This window comes from Enoplosus armatus, chromosome 12, assembly GCF_043641665.1.
Source record: "Enoplosus armatus isolate fEnoArm2 chromosome 12, fEnoArm2.hap1, whole genome shotgun sequence".
Taxonomy (NCBI): Eukaryota; Metazoa; Chordata; class Actinopteri; order Centrarchiformes; family Enoplosidae; genus Enoplosus; species Enoplosus armatus.
The window spans coordinates 2,055,124-2,076,122 of record NC_092191.1 but is presented as its reverse complement, the minus strand read 5'-3'; the positions used below and the strand labels follow the sequence as shown (position 1 = coordinate 2,076,122).

At 43.7% G+C, this 20,999-nt stretch overlaps 2 protein-coding genes across 6 annotated transcripts in view; one reads left to right on the top strand and one right to left on the bottom strand.

The window, feature by feature from the left end:
* Window positions 1–2,566, bottom strand: part of atrnl1a (attractin-like 1a) — a 202,839-nt gene extending 200,273 nt beyond the window's left edge. The window contains exon 1 of the mRNA XM_070916476.1: window positions 2,367–2,566. Within this exon, the coding sequence (XP_070772577.1) occupies window positions 2,367–2,566 (200 nt within the window). The remainder of the gene's footprint in view (window positions 1–2,366) is intronic.
* Window positions 2,567–11,276: 8,710 nt separating this feature from the next.
* Window positions 11,277–20,999, top strand: part of LOC139294723 (protein kinase C epsilon type-like) — a 59,235-nt gene continuing 49,512 nt past the window's right edge. For all 5 annotated transcript variants that reach the window (XM_070916656.1, XM_070916655.1, XM_070916659.1 and 2 more), the window contains exon 1: window positions 11,277–11,657. In XM_070916656.1, coding sequence (XP_070772757.1) covers window positions 11,310–11,657 — 348 coding nt within the window. In that variant the 5' untranslated portion in view covers window positions 11,277–11,309. The remainder of the gene's footprint in view (window positions 11,658–20,999) is intronic.

The window sequence follows — 20,999 nt, the reverse complement described above, 5'->3', positions numbered from 1 at the left end:
AGCTTGATAAGACGAAAGAAAGCAGATGAACGCCGGAACAGAAGAAGTCACGATACCTGATTTCTCAGGGGAATTAGTGTCCAGGTCAACCCTACATTACTCCTATTCTGCATCTCTTTGTCAGTAAACATCAAATTCTTTTTTTTCACTCAATTTTTTGGGGGGTTTCTCTTTTTTCCCCTTTTTCTCTCCACGTTCTCATGTCTTGTCTTTGAAAATGAGCTGATGCATCTCAGGAGGCTTTTATTGCAAACAAATAATAATGTTGAACCAAATATAGATTTTAGGCTTACGATGAGTTTGATCAGACAGCTATTCTACCTTTTTGAGAGAACGGTGCATAATTTCACCGTGTGTGTGCCTGTGAGAGGCGCTCGGTATTACTGGACACCATCTTGCCACCAGGCAACCACAAGCAGAAAAGCTTGTTCCTGTCGTATTGTTTGTCTGTTGTCCAGCCTTCGGCCTGCTCTGTTCACCGTTCAACAATCACATCGACTGAGAAATCGATAGAATCCTCCGGAGAGAAAATATGAGACTGAAGTCCTGCCATCTCTCTGCCTTTGCTTGTGCAGACCAGGCTGTAGGTGATTGTGACAAAGTCATCCTCCCTGGAGGGTATGAGGGGTGATTAATGCCACAGAGCAAGAAGACGGAGCTGCTCTCTCCAAACAGCGTCAACACTTTTTGAAGCCACTTCTCTTGAAAAGGTAAATCATGAAATACTTGTGTAGCCACACTCACACACTCTCCTCGTGTGAGCGGTCCGGATCATTTCCACCATCTGTTAGCATTTTTAATTTTTCTGTCTTTTTGAGCTCTTCATCATGGCGTTCTGCTGTGTTCTGCTGTGTTCTGCTTATTCTCGGCTGCTTGACGATTCTGTTCCCGGCCCATTTTTGCATTTCGGGAGCCTCTTTCAACGCATTTCCACTTTATTTCCTCCATAGCAGCAAAACACATTATACCATCCATCCATCAGAAACTACCCTAGGTCAAGGCCAACTGAAAACTTTTAGTTCTTGGTTCTAATTAACTCACTCTAACAGACACACCATAAACGCACTTAAAGAAACTCGGTGCAACATTAAAGCTACAATCAACCCACAATGCAACACTCTGCAGGTTTGCTGTTGTGCAATATCTCATCTTCGAATATAATGTGACGGCCACCTCTTTAAACGTTTCTAGAGAAAAGGTATGATCTCATATTCTGGCCAATATGACACCTGAGGGAGACCATTCTGACAGGTGAGGTTGCTCTTTCTCGCAGAAAGCCAAACAATATGAAAAACAAATAAATGACTGGGGCGCAGCTAAACAAAGCTAATCATATTTAGCTCTTCGTCCATTTCCATTGCTGCTTGCAGCTGGAAAATATCTTGCAATGCAGCAATGTGAGTAGCAACTTACAGCCCAATCTGAGACAAAAAGCCATGTTATGTCTAAAAGTCAAATCAAAATCAACAATGACTGACGGCTGGTGCTTTTCCTTGCCAAGTGTTTTCGCAGAGTGAAGCAAGGATGGGTGAAGATCAGCCAGACTGAAAACATCACAGTCCTCCCCTGCAAAGGTTTCTGGATGGCAGCCATGTTCAGCCTCTACCTGGTTTTTCAAACTAGTAAACGATGGCAGCGTTCTCATATTTCAGCTTTGCAAATAAATGATGTCTCAGAAAATATCAGAGACAAGACATCAGCCATGCAGCTTCTGAATCCCGATTCATTTTTAAAGAGCGACTGCTCGGTGGCAGCCGGAGCAGGCCTTTTAAGCCTGTGCGTGGTACTCTAAAGTGACAGCGAGAGAGGTAGTCAACTCCGCTCCGTTCGCTCTGAGCAGCAGACAGCAATCTGCTGTCTGGGCATTAAAATTACATGTTGTCATATTTAGAAAAGTGTTTTACGCTCACATTTGAACTGAACCAGTTGAACCTGTGCAGTTACTTGCACTTATCTGCACTGTGTTCATGTGTGCATATGTGGCATCCCCTTCTGGAGAAAAGTCCGTTTTCCCAGTTTCTAAATAATAAGTCAGACAGCAAAAGTGACCACATTTGTTTTGCTGTGGCATTAATGGCCCCTCATACATTCTGCAACAGAACCAGGTAACATCCAAAGGACTTCACTTTAACTACAACACAGATTCATCTAATGATCTTCACTCACTGCAGTCAGTCAAACAGGCCATTTGCCACAAATACGAATATGCAGGAAGCCAAAGCAGCAGTGAGATAAGTGATGTTGTGATGGATACAGATGTACAACACCTGGTGTCCGTTTTGGACTTCACACCACAGCAACACGAAGAACAACAGATCTGAACTCCTAAAGGCACGTGGCAGATGTCATATCAGTTCCCAACTTACTTGAATCTTCCCTGACAGTGCTGGCACTGATCCCCGACCCACCCGTGGTCACACACGCAGGTCCCGTTGATGCACTTCCCTGAAAAACAGTTTTTATCGCAGGACTTGGACACCGAGGAGGCTTCCGAGTGAAGCACCAGATGAAGCATCACAAATACTCCCAGGTAGGTTTTCAAGGCGCTCCCCACAACATCATCCATGATGGACGCGGAGTGTCTCCCGGAGAGGCTGCAGCCCCGAATCAGAACACGAACTGTCACCTCACGCTGAGAGGTGAGCTGTCGGGGGGGTCGGGCTGCTCACCTGTGTCGCCTGTGGGAAAGGTGCAGCAGAACAGTGAGAGCGCTGTGGGGGAAGCTGCGGGACAGGACAAAGACATGAAACTTTGATGGAAACAGTTTCGACCTTAAAAACACTGTAAACGCAGTCCCGATCGGACCCATCCGTTCCCGGCAGCGAAACCACAGAGAGCCATGTTACGCGCTCTGCGGCGCGTCCTCAAGTCTCCCAGATAACTTCCACTGTGGTCGAGGTTCCGATGTAAACACACGACCGTGGCCGGATAATGCAGCCTCCACGCCAAAGACTGTAATCCCGGAGATCAGATGGAACCACGGAGCTCGGATGATCGGCGTGCGCTGCCCTCCTGCTGGATGAGCTCCCAGACAAAGACGTGCCCTCTGCCGGGGTTTCTGATCACAGGATGCGACGGTGGCAGCTCTCCCGGAGCGGCGCTTCTCCCTCTGCTCTCTGCTGCTGTCGCTCTCCGGTCCACGGCTGGTTTGTGACGGGGAAACTCTCGCACAAAGCCCCGAGCATGAGCAGTGCGGCCACACGGTTAAAGGGGCAGTTCCGTTTAAACGTCAAAGGCACGCAGCAGGCACGGACAGTGAGACAAAGCCAGTGACATTCGTCTGCAGCGAGGTCTCAGTGCGGTTTCCTGTCGGCAGTTTACACTTGAAGCATTTATTTAGCAGATGATCAAGACTCACAATAGAAGAAGGAAGTACCAAAGGAGGATTTATCTGTTTTATTATCATGCAGCCAATTCAGAAAGGAGTGCAACAGGAGCAACATCATAGATAGACAGATAGACAGATGGATAGACAGACAGACAGATAGACAGATAGACAGACAGATAGACAGATAGTGTAGCAGTAACAATAAAGAGGGGTGATGCTTGAAGGGTATGATAGGATTTGTATTACTGTAATCGTCTTTCTCCTGTTGGTCTTATGGCCATTATCAAACATTTTTAAAGCAGTAAAGTCTTCTGCAAACAAATGCTGTTCATTTGCATGATATGTCAATGGGGATTTGTTTCCGGCTTCTTTTAAAAACATGATATATCCCTTGTCCGGGACAGGAGGGATCAGAAAACAGAATCCGCTCTGTTGGCCATCATCCCTGGAGCTGCTACAGTTTCAGTGTCTTGCTCAAAAGCCCTTCAGCAAGCTGTCTGCATGTCACCAAGGTGTGTTACCTGCAGTATCAGCTCTGTGCATTTTCTGGTTATTCAAAAAACTCCTAAAAATCCTCCAGTAAATGACCACTCCTCATTTTTCTGTGAAACTCCCGCACTGGATATTCTGGATATCTTCATGGCTGGGTAAGTACAACAGTAATGTCAAAATCCAATTTTGTTACCCAGTCAACAGCAATATGACACACAAAGTCTCTCTCATGCGCACACACTTCCAGAGTTATTATGAGACTAGGGGAACCACAGGGAATGATAGCTAATAACAACGCAGCAAAATGTTCATTTCTACTGGAAGAATTGCTCTGAGACAATTTAGAGGCTGCATAGAATATCAGTATCCTCACTAAATCCATCAGGTCTGGTCCAGTGTGCTCATCTGTGGCAGAGAGCAATCCGTGATCAGTGAACAATAATTACTTGAGTTGGGAAAGAATGTATTGAAATCAGGAACAAACCTCTTTATTTTGTTTCTGGTCGCCTGGATGCGTTTGAGTTGATTCAGCGACAGATATGACAGGAACATTAAAACCAGACTGACACAGCAGAGGCCTGATTCCCCCAAACTGTCTTCCTGATTTATAACTTTATCTCACTCTGAAGGCTTTAAAGACACAAAGATATTCTTCGGAGCCAAGCGGTGCTTTTTGGAAAACAAAGCCAAGATTTGCATCTGTGCTCCCTGAGGGTTCGCGAAACATCCAGTGAGCCAGAAGACGATAATCCTCAAACCGAAAGACAGACTCGTCTCAGGCAAGATGTTACTCTGCTGCAGTGTGATGAGGAGAATCACAACCTTTCAACTTGAGTTATTGATTGTAACAGTTACAGATACATATCTGACCAGAGACCTGGTGTATCACGAGGTGGGTGGGAACATATTCGGTTATATATCATTGAGTTAACTGAATCCAGTTGCTTAAGACGCAATGTTATGACTTTGTTACCCAGTAGTGCTCCAAACCCCCACATTTCCTCCCACACCACTGTTGATGTTGTAACTCAACACAACTGTGTTCACGGTTCAAGTTCAACATCAACACCTGGGAGGAGGAAGTTTGGGGATTTAGCTAATGGATTGTGCTAATGCTACAGATGTGCATGTGAGAGGAGTCTGACTCGCAGTGACAAACAAACAGAGAATTACCACCAACTCTGCAGGTAAACAAAGATTGTTTGCCTCTTTCAGCTGTTTTCAGCAAACCAGCTCTGATAAACTGTCCTGCACCACCTGCCCAGCAGCAAACAGCAGAAAGACAGAGTCAGCGACCAGCAGGTGAAGAAAGTGGAACATTTAGCAGCTAAAGAGCCGGATGATGGAGACCAGACTTCCATTCATCAGATGGATACAAACAGGATGGTAATGTTGCTCCATGTATGCTGGATTTGTACACAGCTACATGTTTGCTAACACATTATCCATATTAAACGTATAAGGCAACAAGTCCCTATACCTAAACAAGAAAACAGGCCGTTTGACATCACATTGCCCTCTAGAGCGACATACGTTACATAACCAGAGCTTCCCCAGAAGGTTAGAGCTGAGGTCTGGTTAAGTTAAAGCAACGCTGATTGTTGGGACAGCAGGCAAACTGCAGTGTTTGGTCCTGTGTCACTTCCTCTGAGATAAACTGCCTGATTTAGGAAAAAAAGATGATGTTGGGGAAAAAGATAAATGAATGTATCAAGAACGCCCACAGTGACTGCTGGTGTTCAGTCTGTTCAGCAAACCAGGGAGCAAAAAAAAGATCCATCTTCATCAGCTAAATATGATTTAGACTGATTTTGTTTTCATGGGTTTGTTGCTTCATACATGCCACATTAATCTACAATATTAAAATACTTTTATATAGGAAGCCATCCAAAGTGCTGCTTTCCCCACAGTTTTGAATCACATTTAGCTATGAGCTAATAACTCCAATTAATTCTTATTTTGATTCTATATTATCAGACTACAGCAGGTATTCTGGCAGCCAGCCACTTCTTGAGGAAACAGCTGGTTTATTGCAGGCTGGCTTTTCCTTTCTACGCCCCTCCTGGGACACGCAGCACTACCTCCTGCTCTCCACGGCACACCTTGCTGCTGCTGCTGCTGCTGCTGCTGACATACACTTCTTTCTTTGCCCTAATTTAGCAGCTCTTTTGCCAGCAACAAGACCATCTGCCTCGCCTCTAAATTAGGGAGGGTATTTATCAAATGTCTTGTGATGGGAATACTGATCTGGGCTCTGCTTTGCCTCGCAAGTCGGGATAAATGACAAGGTCAAGGATATGGAGATATGCACCTTTTTCTTCCACATCAATATTCATAAACTTACTGGTGGGTTATGAGGTAGAAAATTAATTGTTTGTAAGAGTTTGGTGTCACAAGTGTCAGTATAATGAGACATGGTTCAGCCAGAAGGTCTTTTCAGTCATGTGTAACTAGATGTATTCATCTTTGGTAGTGTGTCTGACTCAATGCATGAGAATAAAAGTCCTCTAACTGCTGCCTACTTGTTCTTCTTCAACATTTGCAGTCTGAAAGGCCTGACGAACACAAGCTGCCGCCCTCCTTTGTGCACAAATCTACTAGTTTAAAGCTCAGGGACAGCAAACAGTGGAATTAAACCTCGCTGTTAGCCTGTGGGAAATTGGTTTGGCTTGTTGTTACTCCTGCTGCCTGTTTTGAATTCTATTATAGATCGTTTTTAACCTCCCCCCAAGGGCCAAAGTAGGAATATTGATTTGCTTACACAAAGAACCCACTGTAAGGAAAATGAAAAAAAGAAAAAAAAACTAATATTGATTTTTGACAGTTTGTTTATAATTAAATAGTGGAATAACTAACTGCACCGGAGGGACGTGGATGAATGAGGATTACGAGGATATGCAGAATGCGGAGCAGACACATGCACTGTCATTGGTTTTCTGCTCATCATCTTTCCATCCCTGCTCATATTACTGTCTTTCGCTGCCAGCTGCGTGGCGTTTAATGGAGCAGATGTGTCGTAAAACATGCACGTTGTATGTCATCACTGCCGTTTTATCAAGACGAGTAGAAAGAACACACACAGGCGCAGAGTGAGTGTGTGGAGGCAGTTGGTGGATGGCAGAGAGAGCAGGATTAAATGAACCTTGGGAAAAGATTAAAAGATTATTGTTTTTGATTGATGTTTGGTGACACCTGCTGTTTGAAAGCTGCTAATGCAACTGATACTAAAAATACTGTTGGGCAGATTTGTCGTTCTATTCACAATTACACACTTGATGTTCACGTTAGAGCTTAAAGTTCATTGCTGATCTCGGACTTTCAGCATCCTCTCATGGCCTTCATCAGCAGACTTGACTCGAGATTATGAGGTTATGATGTAGGAAGTGGACCTAAAATCCATTTATGTATTTATTCATTTTGGTCAGATTTAATTCTTGATTTGAATTTGAGTTCAAATGAAACAACTTTCAACTTTCAACCTTTCGGTAAATTTTATATAGGCTTAAAACAATATTCACACTGGCAAAGATATATTTCTGGTATGACATGAAAAACAAAGATCATGGATGATGATGATGATGATTGATGAAATGATGATTATTAGCTATGAAGATAGACTAGATCCACCGGTTAGGGCCCCTCTATTTTACTGAAAAATGTACCCTTAGTTAGTGAGACATTTGTGTTTGAGGAAAATACATGTTTGGAAAACATTGCTAACATAAATGTAGCCTACTGATTCAATCAATTCCAACTATCAGTCTTCACAAATGTCATTTCTCAAACGTTTAAGAAAGGTCTCTCTTGTGTTATTAGGAAGAGTAGGTAACTATTCCTGGAACCATTTGCTCCTCCTGTAGGGAACTTCCTCTTTGATTCATAAAAAAAAAAATCCTTTGATTCCTGCAACCACTCAAAGTGGAAAAATGTTCCTTTCAAGCTTCAGAACCGTTATTTTCCTGCGGCCACAGTGATGTTACTGTCCTGCTGTGACCATAGTTACAGTTGTGATGACGACTACAGTGTGATCCTGTCCGTCGTTGCCAAGCCATGTTCGTTTGATTTAAAACAAGCTGAGTGAGAGGGGAGAGGAGGCGGGACGTGGCCGGTTCCAGGGGATTTCCTCGGCCTGCGATTGATTCCTATCTGCAGAGCTCAGAGCCACGTTGGCTGATGTGCTTAATGAGAAAACAGGGTGGAAAAATGAGAGACAGAAGGATATTGTTGCTTTCAAATAATGGAGAAACGCAAAGAAAGAATATTACTGTCACCGTAGCCTCAGCACACTCATAATATTGTTTCTCTTAGCAGCTGAAGAGAAAGTCTGGTCCCTTTCCTGAAGTGTAGATTGAGAACATCCAAACTATCTGGGTGATGATTAATTTCCCTCAGAGGGAACATTCAAAGTTTACAGTTGGCCTACACCCCTTTAATGGCTAACTGGACCCATCGTGTATGTATGTTGCTATGACAAGTGAATGTATCTGCTAAATAAATGGAACATCCCACTCACCATCGTCCTCTGATCAGAGTAATCATCAAGACAGTGGAAAAAAATCATTTTTATGTAATTTGATCCCATTTATTCATGTTTGTTTTTCTGTGGTGTTTCCCCTCTAGATGATCCTCAGCTCGGATGAACTCAAACAGCCTGACGAAGTAAGAAGATCGCACTGAGGGAAGAATCTGAAAATTCACTTTCCCGAAAGTCCTGTCAGATATTTTATCTGAGGCTGAAGTTCTCCTCTGGACTGGCATTGTCCCCTGCGTTAAAGGCGGCACAGTTTAATACCTCGTTTGTCTCCTGTACATTTACCTTCTTTCTGCATTTTCAAACAGAAACCTTTGTGTTATCATGCGACTCTGGAGGTGACATTTATGCTGCAGCGTGTCCATGATTTTTCACATCACTGAAATTTGAAACTGTGCCTTTTTGACCATTTTGCAGGAGTTGGTTTCAGCTTGAAATAGCAAACAATCACCAGGAGGGGGCAGCAGTGTTGAAGGTGTAAACGTGCTGAATTGTACTGGAACTATTGGGTGTGACGTCATATTCATCCTTGCATCTGTCTGACATAATGTACAGTGTTTTTCAACATTTCCCTCATACAGTTATTAGGAGTGCACCCACAGTATATCAGTGCTCTCCTCACTTGTGTTTTTAATTCTAATATGTCAAGTAAAATAGTCTACATCTCAAATAGACTTTTTAGCTGCAGTTTTTAGATTTTCTCAGTCTATAATGGCATTTTTTTAAATGTTTAAAACAACATGCTGGGATCCAGGGGTTTTACAGAAATCTGGTAATGCGTTTTGTGATCATGGACGTGTAAAAACTGTGTACAGCCAAGTTTTAAAGCAAAATCAGGAGACAGAGACATAGATGGTCATTTATATTAAAGGTGGTGGACTCTTGACTAATAAATAAGTGATGTGCAGGACTATACAGTGTGCTTTGCTGTGAAAAGGTGTTCTGTTTGGCTTGAATGGGGCCTTGATAACATGTTGTTAAATGATGAGTGTGTTCACTCTCTGTTAGACACTCTGCACGATGTGTTGTACACACTGCTTGAATGCAGATGAATGCGCCTGCTCCTTTGTGTGATTAGTGAATTGCTATTGGCCTTGTACTGAGTCTGTCAGGTACAGTATGTCCCTGCTCTAATGTCACTAAGACTCATTCCTGTGCACACGGGAACCTTCAGCTTCATCTAATATTGTTTCAAGTAAGACTGGCTTTACAAATAAAGCACATGTTGCCATTTGTGCCACTAGAGAAGCACACAGTTTCATGTATGTGGTCCATGTGTCTCTATTATATACATAAAGCATTTGTCTGTGCAGAAAAATGTGGAAAATCAGATTGCTCTGGTGTCTGCCATGTCACATGCTGTCTGGCCCCTTGAACGCAGACCATTTCATTTAACCCTGGTGAGCACTGGAAACATTTATTCTCCAGTAGTGTAGCTTAAAGAAAGTGGACATGCAGTATTTCTAACATGAGCTGTGAAGACTCATGACTTTATTTTTCGACATTTATGAAATTGCTGGTGAAGAATCCAATCTTCCAATCAATCCATCCACAGGTGCAGACTCTCATCCCACATCATCACAGAGGAGAAGTCCTACATGTTGCTTATGGTCCTCAAGCCTCCCCACCAGGGATTACAAGCTCCATACGTCTGCCCTCTGCCTTGTATGGCATCATTTCAGGGATAATAGTGGATTTAAGAACTGATTTTCTGCAGTCAGTGTATAAACAGTGCTGCACACAGCATGGCCATGTGGCTCATAAACAGTATGACATGCAGTCATCTCTTTGAAATTCCAGGCATGCCTCACATATCCCAACATTCATCCCCCGGTGTCCCATCTTTTGTCAAGTTGGCCTTAATTCATCGGATCGATGGGCTTCGTGTTGCAGCAAAATGCACTTCGCACCTCTTTTCCTGCGGCGTGAGGAGCTGCGGAGGTGTGCAGCTCTGCGCGGGCTTCTCTGCGGCCCCACCGATCGGTTAAGAAGAGCCTTGCTCAAGGGCACCTTGGCGGAATGTAAAGCGTTTTATTCCTCCACTCCTATATTTACCCCGCCGGGCCGCCCCCACCCCCCCTCTCCTCTCATCTCCCCAGCCCAGCTGCTCCTAAACACCTCCCCAGTCTGGGTTGCGTCGTACTCCCCCGTCTGTCACACCAGCCTCCGAGAATTCTGACGTGTTTTTCGCATTTCCTGCAGCAGAGAGAGACGCAGACTGAGAGCAGCGTCGGGGGGAGGCAGCCCGAGGTCTGTCCACGGGAAGTTCAGATCAACAGCAGTGGCTGAAAGCAGGCCGTGCGCCGAGCAGCTGGAACCCCAACATACCCACTCACCTACCGCCTGAATCTGCCCCCCCTCTCCGCCCCTGCTGCGGTTGTTAGTCGCAGCGGTCCGGCTCGAACATCCCCGATGCGCCGCGGCGACAGCCAGCAGGCATCTGGAGCCCCCCACCCACCGCACGGTGCAATGCAACACGGGCGAGTGCTTCCCGGCTGTCCTGCTGCAGCTAGCGGAGCTGTTTAATGCCTGGGGGGTAAAAGGCATGACAGACAGACAGACTCTCATGTGGGGCCTCTGCGCTGACTCGCGGCTGGTAGCTGTCCATGTTTCTTCCGCGCACTTCTGAGGAACGCGTCCCCGCTTCACGCTCGCGTCTCTGCTGCTGCAGTTTATTTTTCTGGGAATCTGCAACACATCCGACAAGTGTAGACGTTTTAAAGAAAGACCGAAACCCAATTCAGACCAAGTACATCTGTTAGAGGCTTCGTGTTCTGCGTTTTCTCCGTCATATTCAACTGGAAGGACTTCCAGCGTCCGCCCGGAGGACCACCGGTTGAACAGAGCCGCTATTCAACCCGTTACAGGAGTGAATTGTTTGGAGTGGTGGGGGACAGAGGTGGGGTGGCCTCACTGTAAACACGGTCAAGGATCAACTGCTGGGACCGTTTCACCAACATGGTGATCTTCAACGGGCAGCTGAAGATCAAGATCCGCGAGGCTCTGGACCTCAAACCGACGGCTTGGTCCCTGCGTCACGCCGTCGGCCCCAAGACCCAGACCTTCCTCCTGGACACGTACATCGCACTGAACGTGGACGACTCCCGCGTGGGCCAGACCTCCACCAAGCAGAAGAACAACAGCCCCGCGTGGAACGATGAGTTCACCACGGAGGTCCACGACGGCCGCAGGATCGAGCTGTCCGTCTTCCACGACGCGCCCATCGGCTACGACGACTTCGTGGCCAACTGCATCATCCAGTTCGAGGACATCCTGCACAACGGCAGCAAGCACTTCGAGGACTGGGTAAGGCAGTGATGTGACACCCTGAAGCTCCCACAGTGGGGCTGTACCCAAACCCCTCACCCACTAACATACCGACCAGTTTCACAGAGACGGTTTCAAATAGCTTGTTTTGGCTGACCAACAGTGTAAAAGCCAAATATATTTCAAAGACCATCTCCAAATTCCCAAATCTGAGTGTGGGCAGAATAAACTGTTAGGGGGGGGGGGCTCAGGGGAAATACTGTAGGAATATGCTCCATCTGAGCAGCATATAAACTAATGATCCACAACATTATCTAATGATGCAGGACTCACCTTAGTTAATATTGTATGTTAGTGGGCACGTACTTCAAAACAAATGTGAAATGACTCAGATTGAGACCTGAGAACCTGATGCTTTCTGGGCCCTTGAGGGTCTGGGGCCTTGAGGGTCTGGGGCCTTCCAGCCATCTGAGAGGCTGGAACCACCGAAAGTTTTGAACTTTACCTCCATAAACTACGAATCTCCTAAATGGTGGATTCATTTGCTGTGGATGGTTTCAGCACTTCTCCATCACAAAGAAAAGTCCTGCATTCAAAAGCTTAAGAGTAAACAATTACCAGGAGGGAATATGTTCTGTATGGGAACCCGGTCCTGCTGGGGGGAAATATTATTACAGCAATGCTCAAAACAAGTCGTTTTATGAGCTATTCTGTTAGTTTCTCGACTCATTGAGACATGGTGCGATGTAATATCTCTTTATATTGACTTACAGTCTCACATCATTGACTCCATAGATCATAAATTTGACATTAACGTCTCATAATTATTCCTTTGTAAGCTGAACGGGCTTCTTTAAAGCAACATTTATACTCTATAAGACAGAGAGCCAAAAAAAAAAATTCCACTATGTTCAGCAGGTTATCACATAATGGTAAAGTTGTGGGCTGTGAAACCAAAACAATGAACTGAAGAGATGCTGAAAGGCTCCATCACTTGGGTCTGTGGGCAGTTATGAGTCTTTAGTCTTCCACCACACACCAACATACAGAGTGATACATCAGCTTTATTGAACTGTGAAAACCAATGTTATTTAATATTTACACATGATTTCTGCAAAGCAAACATCCTGCAACACAGTTTTGCAGATGCACAGCATGAGTCACTGCACACACACACACACACAGTATAGATCCTGTGACCTTTGACCCACAGCAGAGCTACAAAAGAGGCGAGGGTGGGTGTGGTTAGGCCACATGCATGATACACACACACACACACACACACACAGCGGCATGAAGAAGCTGTTCATTGTTGCCTGAAGCTGCTGAAGCAGACGGATGTTTGAGTGTATTATTGATGAGGCCATCAGGTCCATTAGAGAGAGAGAGAGAGAGAGAGAGAGAGAAGAAGATGAAAGAGAGGAAGATGATGAAACAGGATGGAGAAAAGAAAGCACAGCTCCGTAGCGTATTCCTCACGGTGGAAATCTTTCAAGATGGTACATCGGGAGACGTGTCGGACGGTCAGGGCTGCAGGAGCTGTGTGACGCTTCATGTCTGGACAGTAAAGACTCAGTTCTTGACTGAAGATTTAGTTGACAGCGACTCGTAGTGGTCACTGACGTTCTGCTGGGTTTAATTATCATATGAGCGTGTTAAGTCTTATATCTGGGACTGTATTAGCTTACTATAGCAAAGCCTGGTGAAACTGTCAACTAGTTCTGGTGAAAAGAGAGTGTGTCGAGTTGACACCTGCCAAACCTCCTAGACATTACAGTGTAAGCCTTAAGTAGTTAAAATCTCTGTCTGATCTGTTTTCATTCACTGGAATAAAGTTATTTTTTGATTTGTCTCCTCGGAGCTTTGCACCCTGTGTTTGAAGGAGCACGTTTCAAGGTGCGCCCAGGGGCGCTCTGGGTTGAACATGCCTTGACTTAAGCTGCATCATGCATTATGTCATCTGAGACAAAGAGAAGCTTGACATCACCTGGAGGGAACTGAACAGCCAGTGTAGTTTCCCAGTGAGTAATGCTAATGTAAGCTACTGAGAAAAGGCTCTCCTCAAACCCCATCCCACAAAGCAGTGCACCTACACTCTGCGTCCAGCTCTGATACAGGACCTGGACATTTCAGTGACTCAGGCTTTCATGAAATTTAGGATTTTATTGAAGATACCAACATGCTGGTTGGATGGCAGTCTTGTTTGCGACGAATAAGGCTGGCGTAAAGTAACAAAGCAGCGTTTACGCGGGCAGAGAGGCGATGACTTCCATTAAAGTCAAACCATGTGCTGTAAAAATCAAAGATTTTGCAGGATTTCTTCCTCACTCCTGCCACTGATGGGGCGAAGCTTTAATTATTATTATCTGATTTAAAGACAGAAATAAAGGTTTGTTGTCAAAAAGACAAAACTGCACAAACTTAACATTAGTGTGCTAATGTTAGCTGCTGCTAAGCACTAAGCTAGCATTCAATTCATCTTCACTTTAGCTTGTTGTCGTCTCCTGAAGTTCAGAGGTTTGATGTTTTATTGTGATGGTAACAGGTTGGAACGAAGAGGATACAACCTTCAGAAGAACTCGGTGTGGGAGATTATCTCCTGGCTTCGGTGAGACACCTATTTCAGAAGAAGATATGTAGTTTTGTCTCCAAAGATAGTTGGCTTTGCTTCTCACAGTTTGGACTTCACTTTCCCTTCGATGTGTTAAAGGAGATCAAGGAAAATAGGAATACATGAGGGAGAGCAACGTTTGGAAGTTCAGCATGGATCCAGTCTGTGGAGTCTGACGTCTGGTTCTTCCACTTAGACGTCCAGGGAGACTCGGTCTGTTCAGGATGTTGTCTCTCATTTTTTAAATAAGAATATCTCACTGTAAAAAGATCATATATCTATGATGATATGGCGAAGGGGGCTGACAGAGCGCTCCTGCTGATAATATGAACGCAACTAAATTTTACCCATTAGGTTGATGGAGAATCACTTGGCCCAAAACCAGATTGTAAAACCGTGCTTCTGAATACAAGACTTGATTTGTGTGTTATTTTTGGGTTCAAACTATGTTGCAGGCAGATTTGTGTCTGCTAAATTCTCATACAAAAGACGTTTATCTTTTTTATCCTTGCAAATATGAGAGACTTAAAGGAACACGTCGTCTGTTTTGGAGAATGATGATAAAGTTACGTACAAAGTCACGAGGACCACAAATCATAATGTGCACAGTGTTTTCTCCAGTGCTTCATGGCAGTGCTTTAGTATAGACATTGTCTAAATAAAGAATCCTGACGTTTCAGTATGTAAACGGAGAATACTTTATATTCAGTGCAGGTGACTCAGCTGTAGTTTATGTTCTGAACTTTTCCAGGTGAGCTGTGCACAGTGTTGCTCTGCCCACCTGTCTGTGACAACAGAGACCCACAGGGAAGGTGGTTACAGTTAATCAGCACATTGTTATCGTATTTCATTTATCATATAGCACAAGTTCTCCCTTTCTCCCCTTCACACAACGCCGTGTTTGCTTTCGTGTTATCCCGGAGCAACGTGGCTCTCCTCATTTAATGTGGAAATGACCAAAGGTGCTATAAACTCGGGGTCGACGCTGTTGTCTTAGCACCTTTCAATAAGGGCACTCATCTTGAAAGGAGCAAAATAAAATGTGTTCAGAGTGTCAGAAAATCAATTGTATTGAGTCGTTTCAAGTTTTCAAATAAAAATCCCGAACATTGTAGCCTCTCTGTGCTTGGCATTTAATAGACTAAATAGTTTATTGATTAATTGACAAAAAGATATTGGAGTAAGTAGAAATGTTCAGCTGTACTGACTCTGTTCATTTGATGCTGTTAATTTGGATTTTAGACAGGAAAAAGGTTTCCGAAGGGCACAGTATAAATACTACTGCACCTGAATGCTTCACCAGCTGTTCTCATGTGTTGTTTGTGCCTCTGGCCGCTGGTTTCACACCCATTTTTACACTCCCTCTCATCTGATAACTCTCCCCTCTCTCCTTTAATCTTTTTAGCACAGACAAACTCTGTATTCTTAGAGAACTACACAGAGTGGCCCAGCAATGGAGCACACAATGGTCTCATTATCCATGTTAAAGGAAGTAACACCACAGCATGTTGAATTTTGGGACTATTTAGTCATTTTCTCAAGATGCAAAACAGTCTTTCAGCTACGAAGGTTTATGTGACACTGATGTGTTCTCGCTGAATCTGCAGGTATTTACACTATATTGGCTTGGAGATAGAAGCATCAGCTGGTATTTGTTGGAACTTTGTGAAGCAGATATTTCAGTTAACAAGAGCGTGTGAACAGAAACCTTAAACCCGTGTCGTGACAAGCATCTGGTAGTTCAAAAAAACACCTAACACCAGACGAAAAATCAAAATGTCAGTGTTCCCCTGCAAGCCTGTACACGGCCTGATGTCAGTCACCCTCAGCGGAAAATGATACCAGCCAAGCCAGTCACATTGTTAGTCAACCACACACACACACACACACACACACACACACACACACACACAGCCAATAGTGAATCCACATCCCAGAGATTTGAACTCAGCGTTCAAGCACGCTTGAATAACAATATGCAACGATATGAAAGTGGGTGTGAAATGGTTTGTAATTGGAAGCTGACTTAATGAAATGACAGCATTTGGGCTGAACTGACAAAAGAATAAAAACACGGACACAGTGGGATGATTGCCAACATCCAATAGTCACACTTCACAGAATCGTCATTGGAAGTAAAGATTGTCCTCTTGCAGTGAACTTTAATTTGCCTAATGGATGGGAGAAGCATACTCATACGCAAGACATAGCATCAAAGTTCAAATCAAATACTCTCTTGGTACCAACTGAAATGTGTCCGTGGCATTCAACGTTTGAATTGATACCCAGCACTGTGTAAATGCTTAAATACGTTCATCAGTAGACATCCTAACAGAGACGTTGCTGCGCACATCAAAATGTAATGTGTTCTCTAATTAAATAACAGCAATCAAGAACCAAACGATAGGATGAGCAAAAGGATAATCTGAAGCCCTCCCCAAACCCCCCAGCTGCAGTGACCTTAACTTTGACTGAAGGGCTTTCTCAAGGGGAGCTGAACAGGAATTTCTGCTCTCTTCTGAACAGCGACTTCATGTGTAGGCGGCCGCCTTGTTAGAACTTGTCATTAAAGAGAGAAGCCGGGACAGGCAGCGAGTGAGAGGAGGGAGAGACGAGAACAAGACAGAGAGGGTGTTTGAATGGCTGAATGAGGGACGTGTGGGGGTGTTTGATCTCTCTGTGCTGATTTTACAAATATGCATGTTTATGGAGTCCTAAGTCCTAGATATGTTTAAATGTTCATGTATGAAAGTATGAACAAATGTCTCAAAATAGCAGTTTTCATAGAATCAGTCGTACAGTCTTAATGCAGAAATAAATAGTTTGGCATGTTTTAGCCCATAAATCACGTCTACTTTACATCACATCTCGTCACTGTGTTTTCGTAGAAGTTTGCATTGTTTTCTACCATTTCAAACAGCCACTGGTTTATAACTCTTTCAGTATGGTATAAAAATCTATGCGACTGTCGAAACTGGATTACATTATGTTTTTAACTCGTATAATCCGTCAGTGAACATGTGTCACAATTACAAAAGTGGTTTTTCAGTTACCCTGAGACTAACAGTATTAAGACCTTAATTATACTGTAACCATATCTTTATTATATTTTCCAAGATAGCACACAGCTAAGATCAGCCTAGCAGGTCAGGACTAACTCTGCTCCAGGGAGGTCTGGGCTAAAATTAGTCCACAGCAGCTAAGAACAGTCTTTGTTTTCGACTCAACACAGGTAAACCGGGAATAAATGTCAGGGGAACTGGAGCGAAGATGCTGTAAATATAAAGCAGGATGAATGTGTCATGCAGATGGGGGTGGGGGGTGGGAGGGGGGTCAGATGGAAGCTGATGAGAATAGAGATCATTTGTTTTGTTCAGTGATATTCACAGTCACAGCTCCTCTCATAGTTGATTCCAATTAAAGTTCATCAGACTAAGTGGTCTGCACACAAGTGCGTCCCTCTCGACACACAACCCACGTTGTCACACTCGGCTGAAAAGAGATGCTTCACACACACTGGTTGTTTTGTTAAAAGGTAGAAACAGTGAGCCTCTATCTGTACCCCCCCCCCCCCCCCCCTCTCTCTCAGGTGTATTGGTGCTGTTGTGGCTGTGATCTGTTGGACCAGTCGGTCAGAGATGTTTGCAGACAGCGTGTTTACTTTACAGATGTTACAATAACAAATCATTCATGTGTGTTTTCTCTTTTGGCTCGGTGGTTTGAGCACAGGCAGCATAGATAGAGAGATACAGAGCATAGACTTGTCTGGTGGTCGATGGACTATGTGACATAAGTTGCAGTTGAAAAAAGGTAATATTTCGCAATATATGTTATCCCAATACTCATGTCGCAAAATGTTTAAAATTGCAATATCATCACGTCATGATAACATGGTGTCTCTGGTGAGTCCCATCCCTAATGTACAGCAAATATGTTGCCATCGGATCCTTTTTCTACCTGCAGAATGAAACTGACTCCTTGTTATCTGCCGTATATTATTGGCCCAGTTTCAGCCCAGCTCAGGGACGGAAACTCCAGTCTAACTGGGCTGCAGCAGAAATATATCAACATCATTTTTTCATTCTTAATCTGTTTATTTCCAAAGTATAGCAGCTTCTAATGATTTTTAGTTCTTAAGTTTTAGTCTTAATTAAATCAGTCCGTGTAGTTTTATACGCCGACACTTGTAATCACGTCACATTCGGTTATGACCACAAACATGCTGAAACAATAAGTTCATTAATCAATGAGTCAGTTGGCAGAGAAATAAGAGAAATAATTAAGTGATTTTTTCAAAGCAAAATGCCAAAAATTTACTGGTTCCAGCTCCTCAAATGTGAGGAATGTTGGGTCTAATTGGAAATGTCTGTTTATGGTTTGGAGCTCTTTGAAATCCTGACTTTGGGCTCTGGGAGCTGGTGATAATTATTATAATTATTATTTTCATATTTTAGAGGTTAAACTGTTAGTCAAATCATACTGTATTGATAAATTAGTACAAAATGACCATAATCATGAGCTGCAGACAATATTACAAAGTGATATCGTGGTAAGTAATGGTGGACTAAACAAACAGCTGAGATGAATCTCCAGTCTTTAGCATCACTGGTCTCTCTGTCAGCTTTCTTGTTCCCAGCTGTGGTTGTAACACTGTTACTGTGGTGTTGCAACTGTGACAAAGCCAGATTACTGTGTGGTCGTCCTGTGGGTAAAAGTGTCAACGATCTGGTTCAGCTGCTGGAGCTGACAGGAAAGAAAAAGTCTACCGAGAGAGAGGAAACGCAAGTTCAGCTTTAACTTAAAAGCGTGACACGTCTCATGTTAATAAGGGACCCCCCCCCCCCAACCCCCGGACCCCCCCGTCACTGTAGCAGCTACTGTACTGTAGTCATCTGAGGAATGTAGAGCACTCCACTGTCTCACTGCAGATTCTAATTAAGCGTTTGTTCTCGTGCAAAGACATTTATGCACCAGAAAGGTCAAAGCACAAGAACAGCGTCTTGCACTGACACTGATACTTTGAGCGCGTGCTTCCCTGTTCAACAGGATGTTTTCCTGCTGGGCTGACCGCTCGACGAAGAACAAACGCTATTATACAAAACTTATAATTGAGCTACAATTTTAATTATGTAACTTAAATGATTAAAAGCACTAAATATACATACATATATATATATATATATATGATAAAGGATTTCAGATCCAGGTCTGCGATCTCTAACAAACAATGAAATTCAATATTTTTGTTATACAATAATTGTTCATCCCTAATCTACTGAAACTCAGTACTTTTAATAAGTCAAATTTGGAGCTACTTGTTGTTTACTTGCTATTTGTTCTACTTCTTGAGGAAAATATAGTTTATATTCCACTACATTTATTTGACTTAGTTACCAGTTACATACAAAACAAATGAAGTTCATAGAATAAGATGCATTTTCATAGACTGAACAACCCAGAAGAGTGTAAAGTTGTTGTAATTAGCTCCACCTCAACCAGCTACAACATTAACATTACTGTGCAAACAATAATAGGATAAATATGTAGAAGTACACACAGTGGTATTTCTACTCTTGCTTAAGTAAAAGATCTGAAAGGCCCCCTGCGTTGATCCTGGACCTGGTGGTGGTTTGTTGTCTTGCTCAAAGGCACGTCAACATTTTCACTGCGGTCCACGCTGGTTTCCTGAGCCTCTGTAAACTCTCGTACGGACAGAACAGAGGAAGAGCTCAGGCCTGCTCTCTTCTTGACCCTGTTTCCCTGCGGCCTGTAGTAGAGGGGTGTCCTCTCTGTGGACTGAAGGAAACGGGGGCAGGGCTGTGTGTGTGTGTGTGTGTGTGAGTCTAATATTAGCGGCAGTGTGTTTGAGTCACACGGTAGGCCCTACTTCCTGTTTTCACTGTCCAAGTTTACTTCCCAGAGAAAGAAGGGAAGAGGGAGAGAGGGATGGCTCCCCAGGTTACCCCCCCCCCTCTCCCCTGTAGCCTCTGTTATCATTCATTCATCTGCCGTCCTGTCCTGCCCTGCACAGTGTGTCACTTACAGCACGAAACAGTTGAATATAGCCACACAGGGATGTAAGGAATGCAAGATGAAGAAAGCGTCTGTGCTGCTCCTGTCAGCTCAAACTAAACTTCTCACAGCGACAGACATTAGATGAGAAATACCTCTGTATTATTGTTCTATCAGAGATGTGATTCTTTACGACGCTCCTCTCTTTCATTTCTAGTGGAGACTCCTGTTGTTTTTGCTTTGCCTCTCATTACTTCCTGTCTGTTTTTGTGCTGATTGCATCTCTGTTTTTGTGCTCTCTCGTAAACTCCAGGATGCAAATCCAGACCTGTTGTTTCATCCTGTGGCAAATCATGGAAGAAAAGGGCACATTTGATATTTCAGCCAGCAATTCTCAGCACTCTGAGGACACGTTACCTCCAAATCTCCTAAAATACAGTATTTCTTACTAATTAAAGAAATTAAATATGCAATTGGATCTGTGTTAAAATGCACATAGTGATTGACAGTCAGTTCATGAGAAAAGAAGAAAGTCTGTACCAAAAACTTAAAGGCGCTTGTTCCTTGACACATGGCAGAATTTGTGTTTTTCTTAAACACCCAAAACAAAAAACTGGACTTTAAAACATGAACTTCTTCTGTAGGTGTAATAAACGTCAGGCGCTTTTGTATTCCAAACTCAGTGTAAGGCTTCTGCCTCCGCCTTGGATGATGAGTGGTGTCACCACATACAGGATCAGTCAGATTGCGTTTGGATT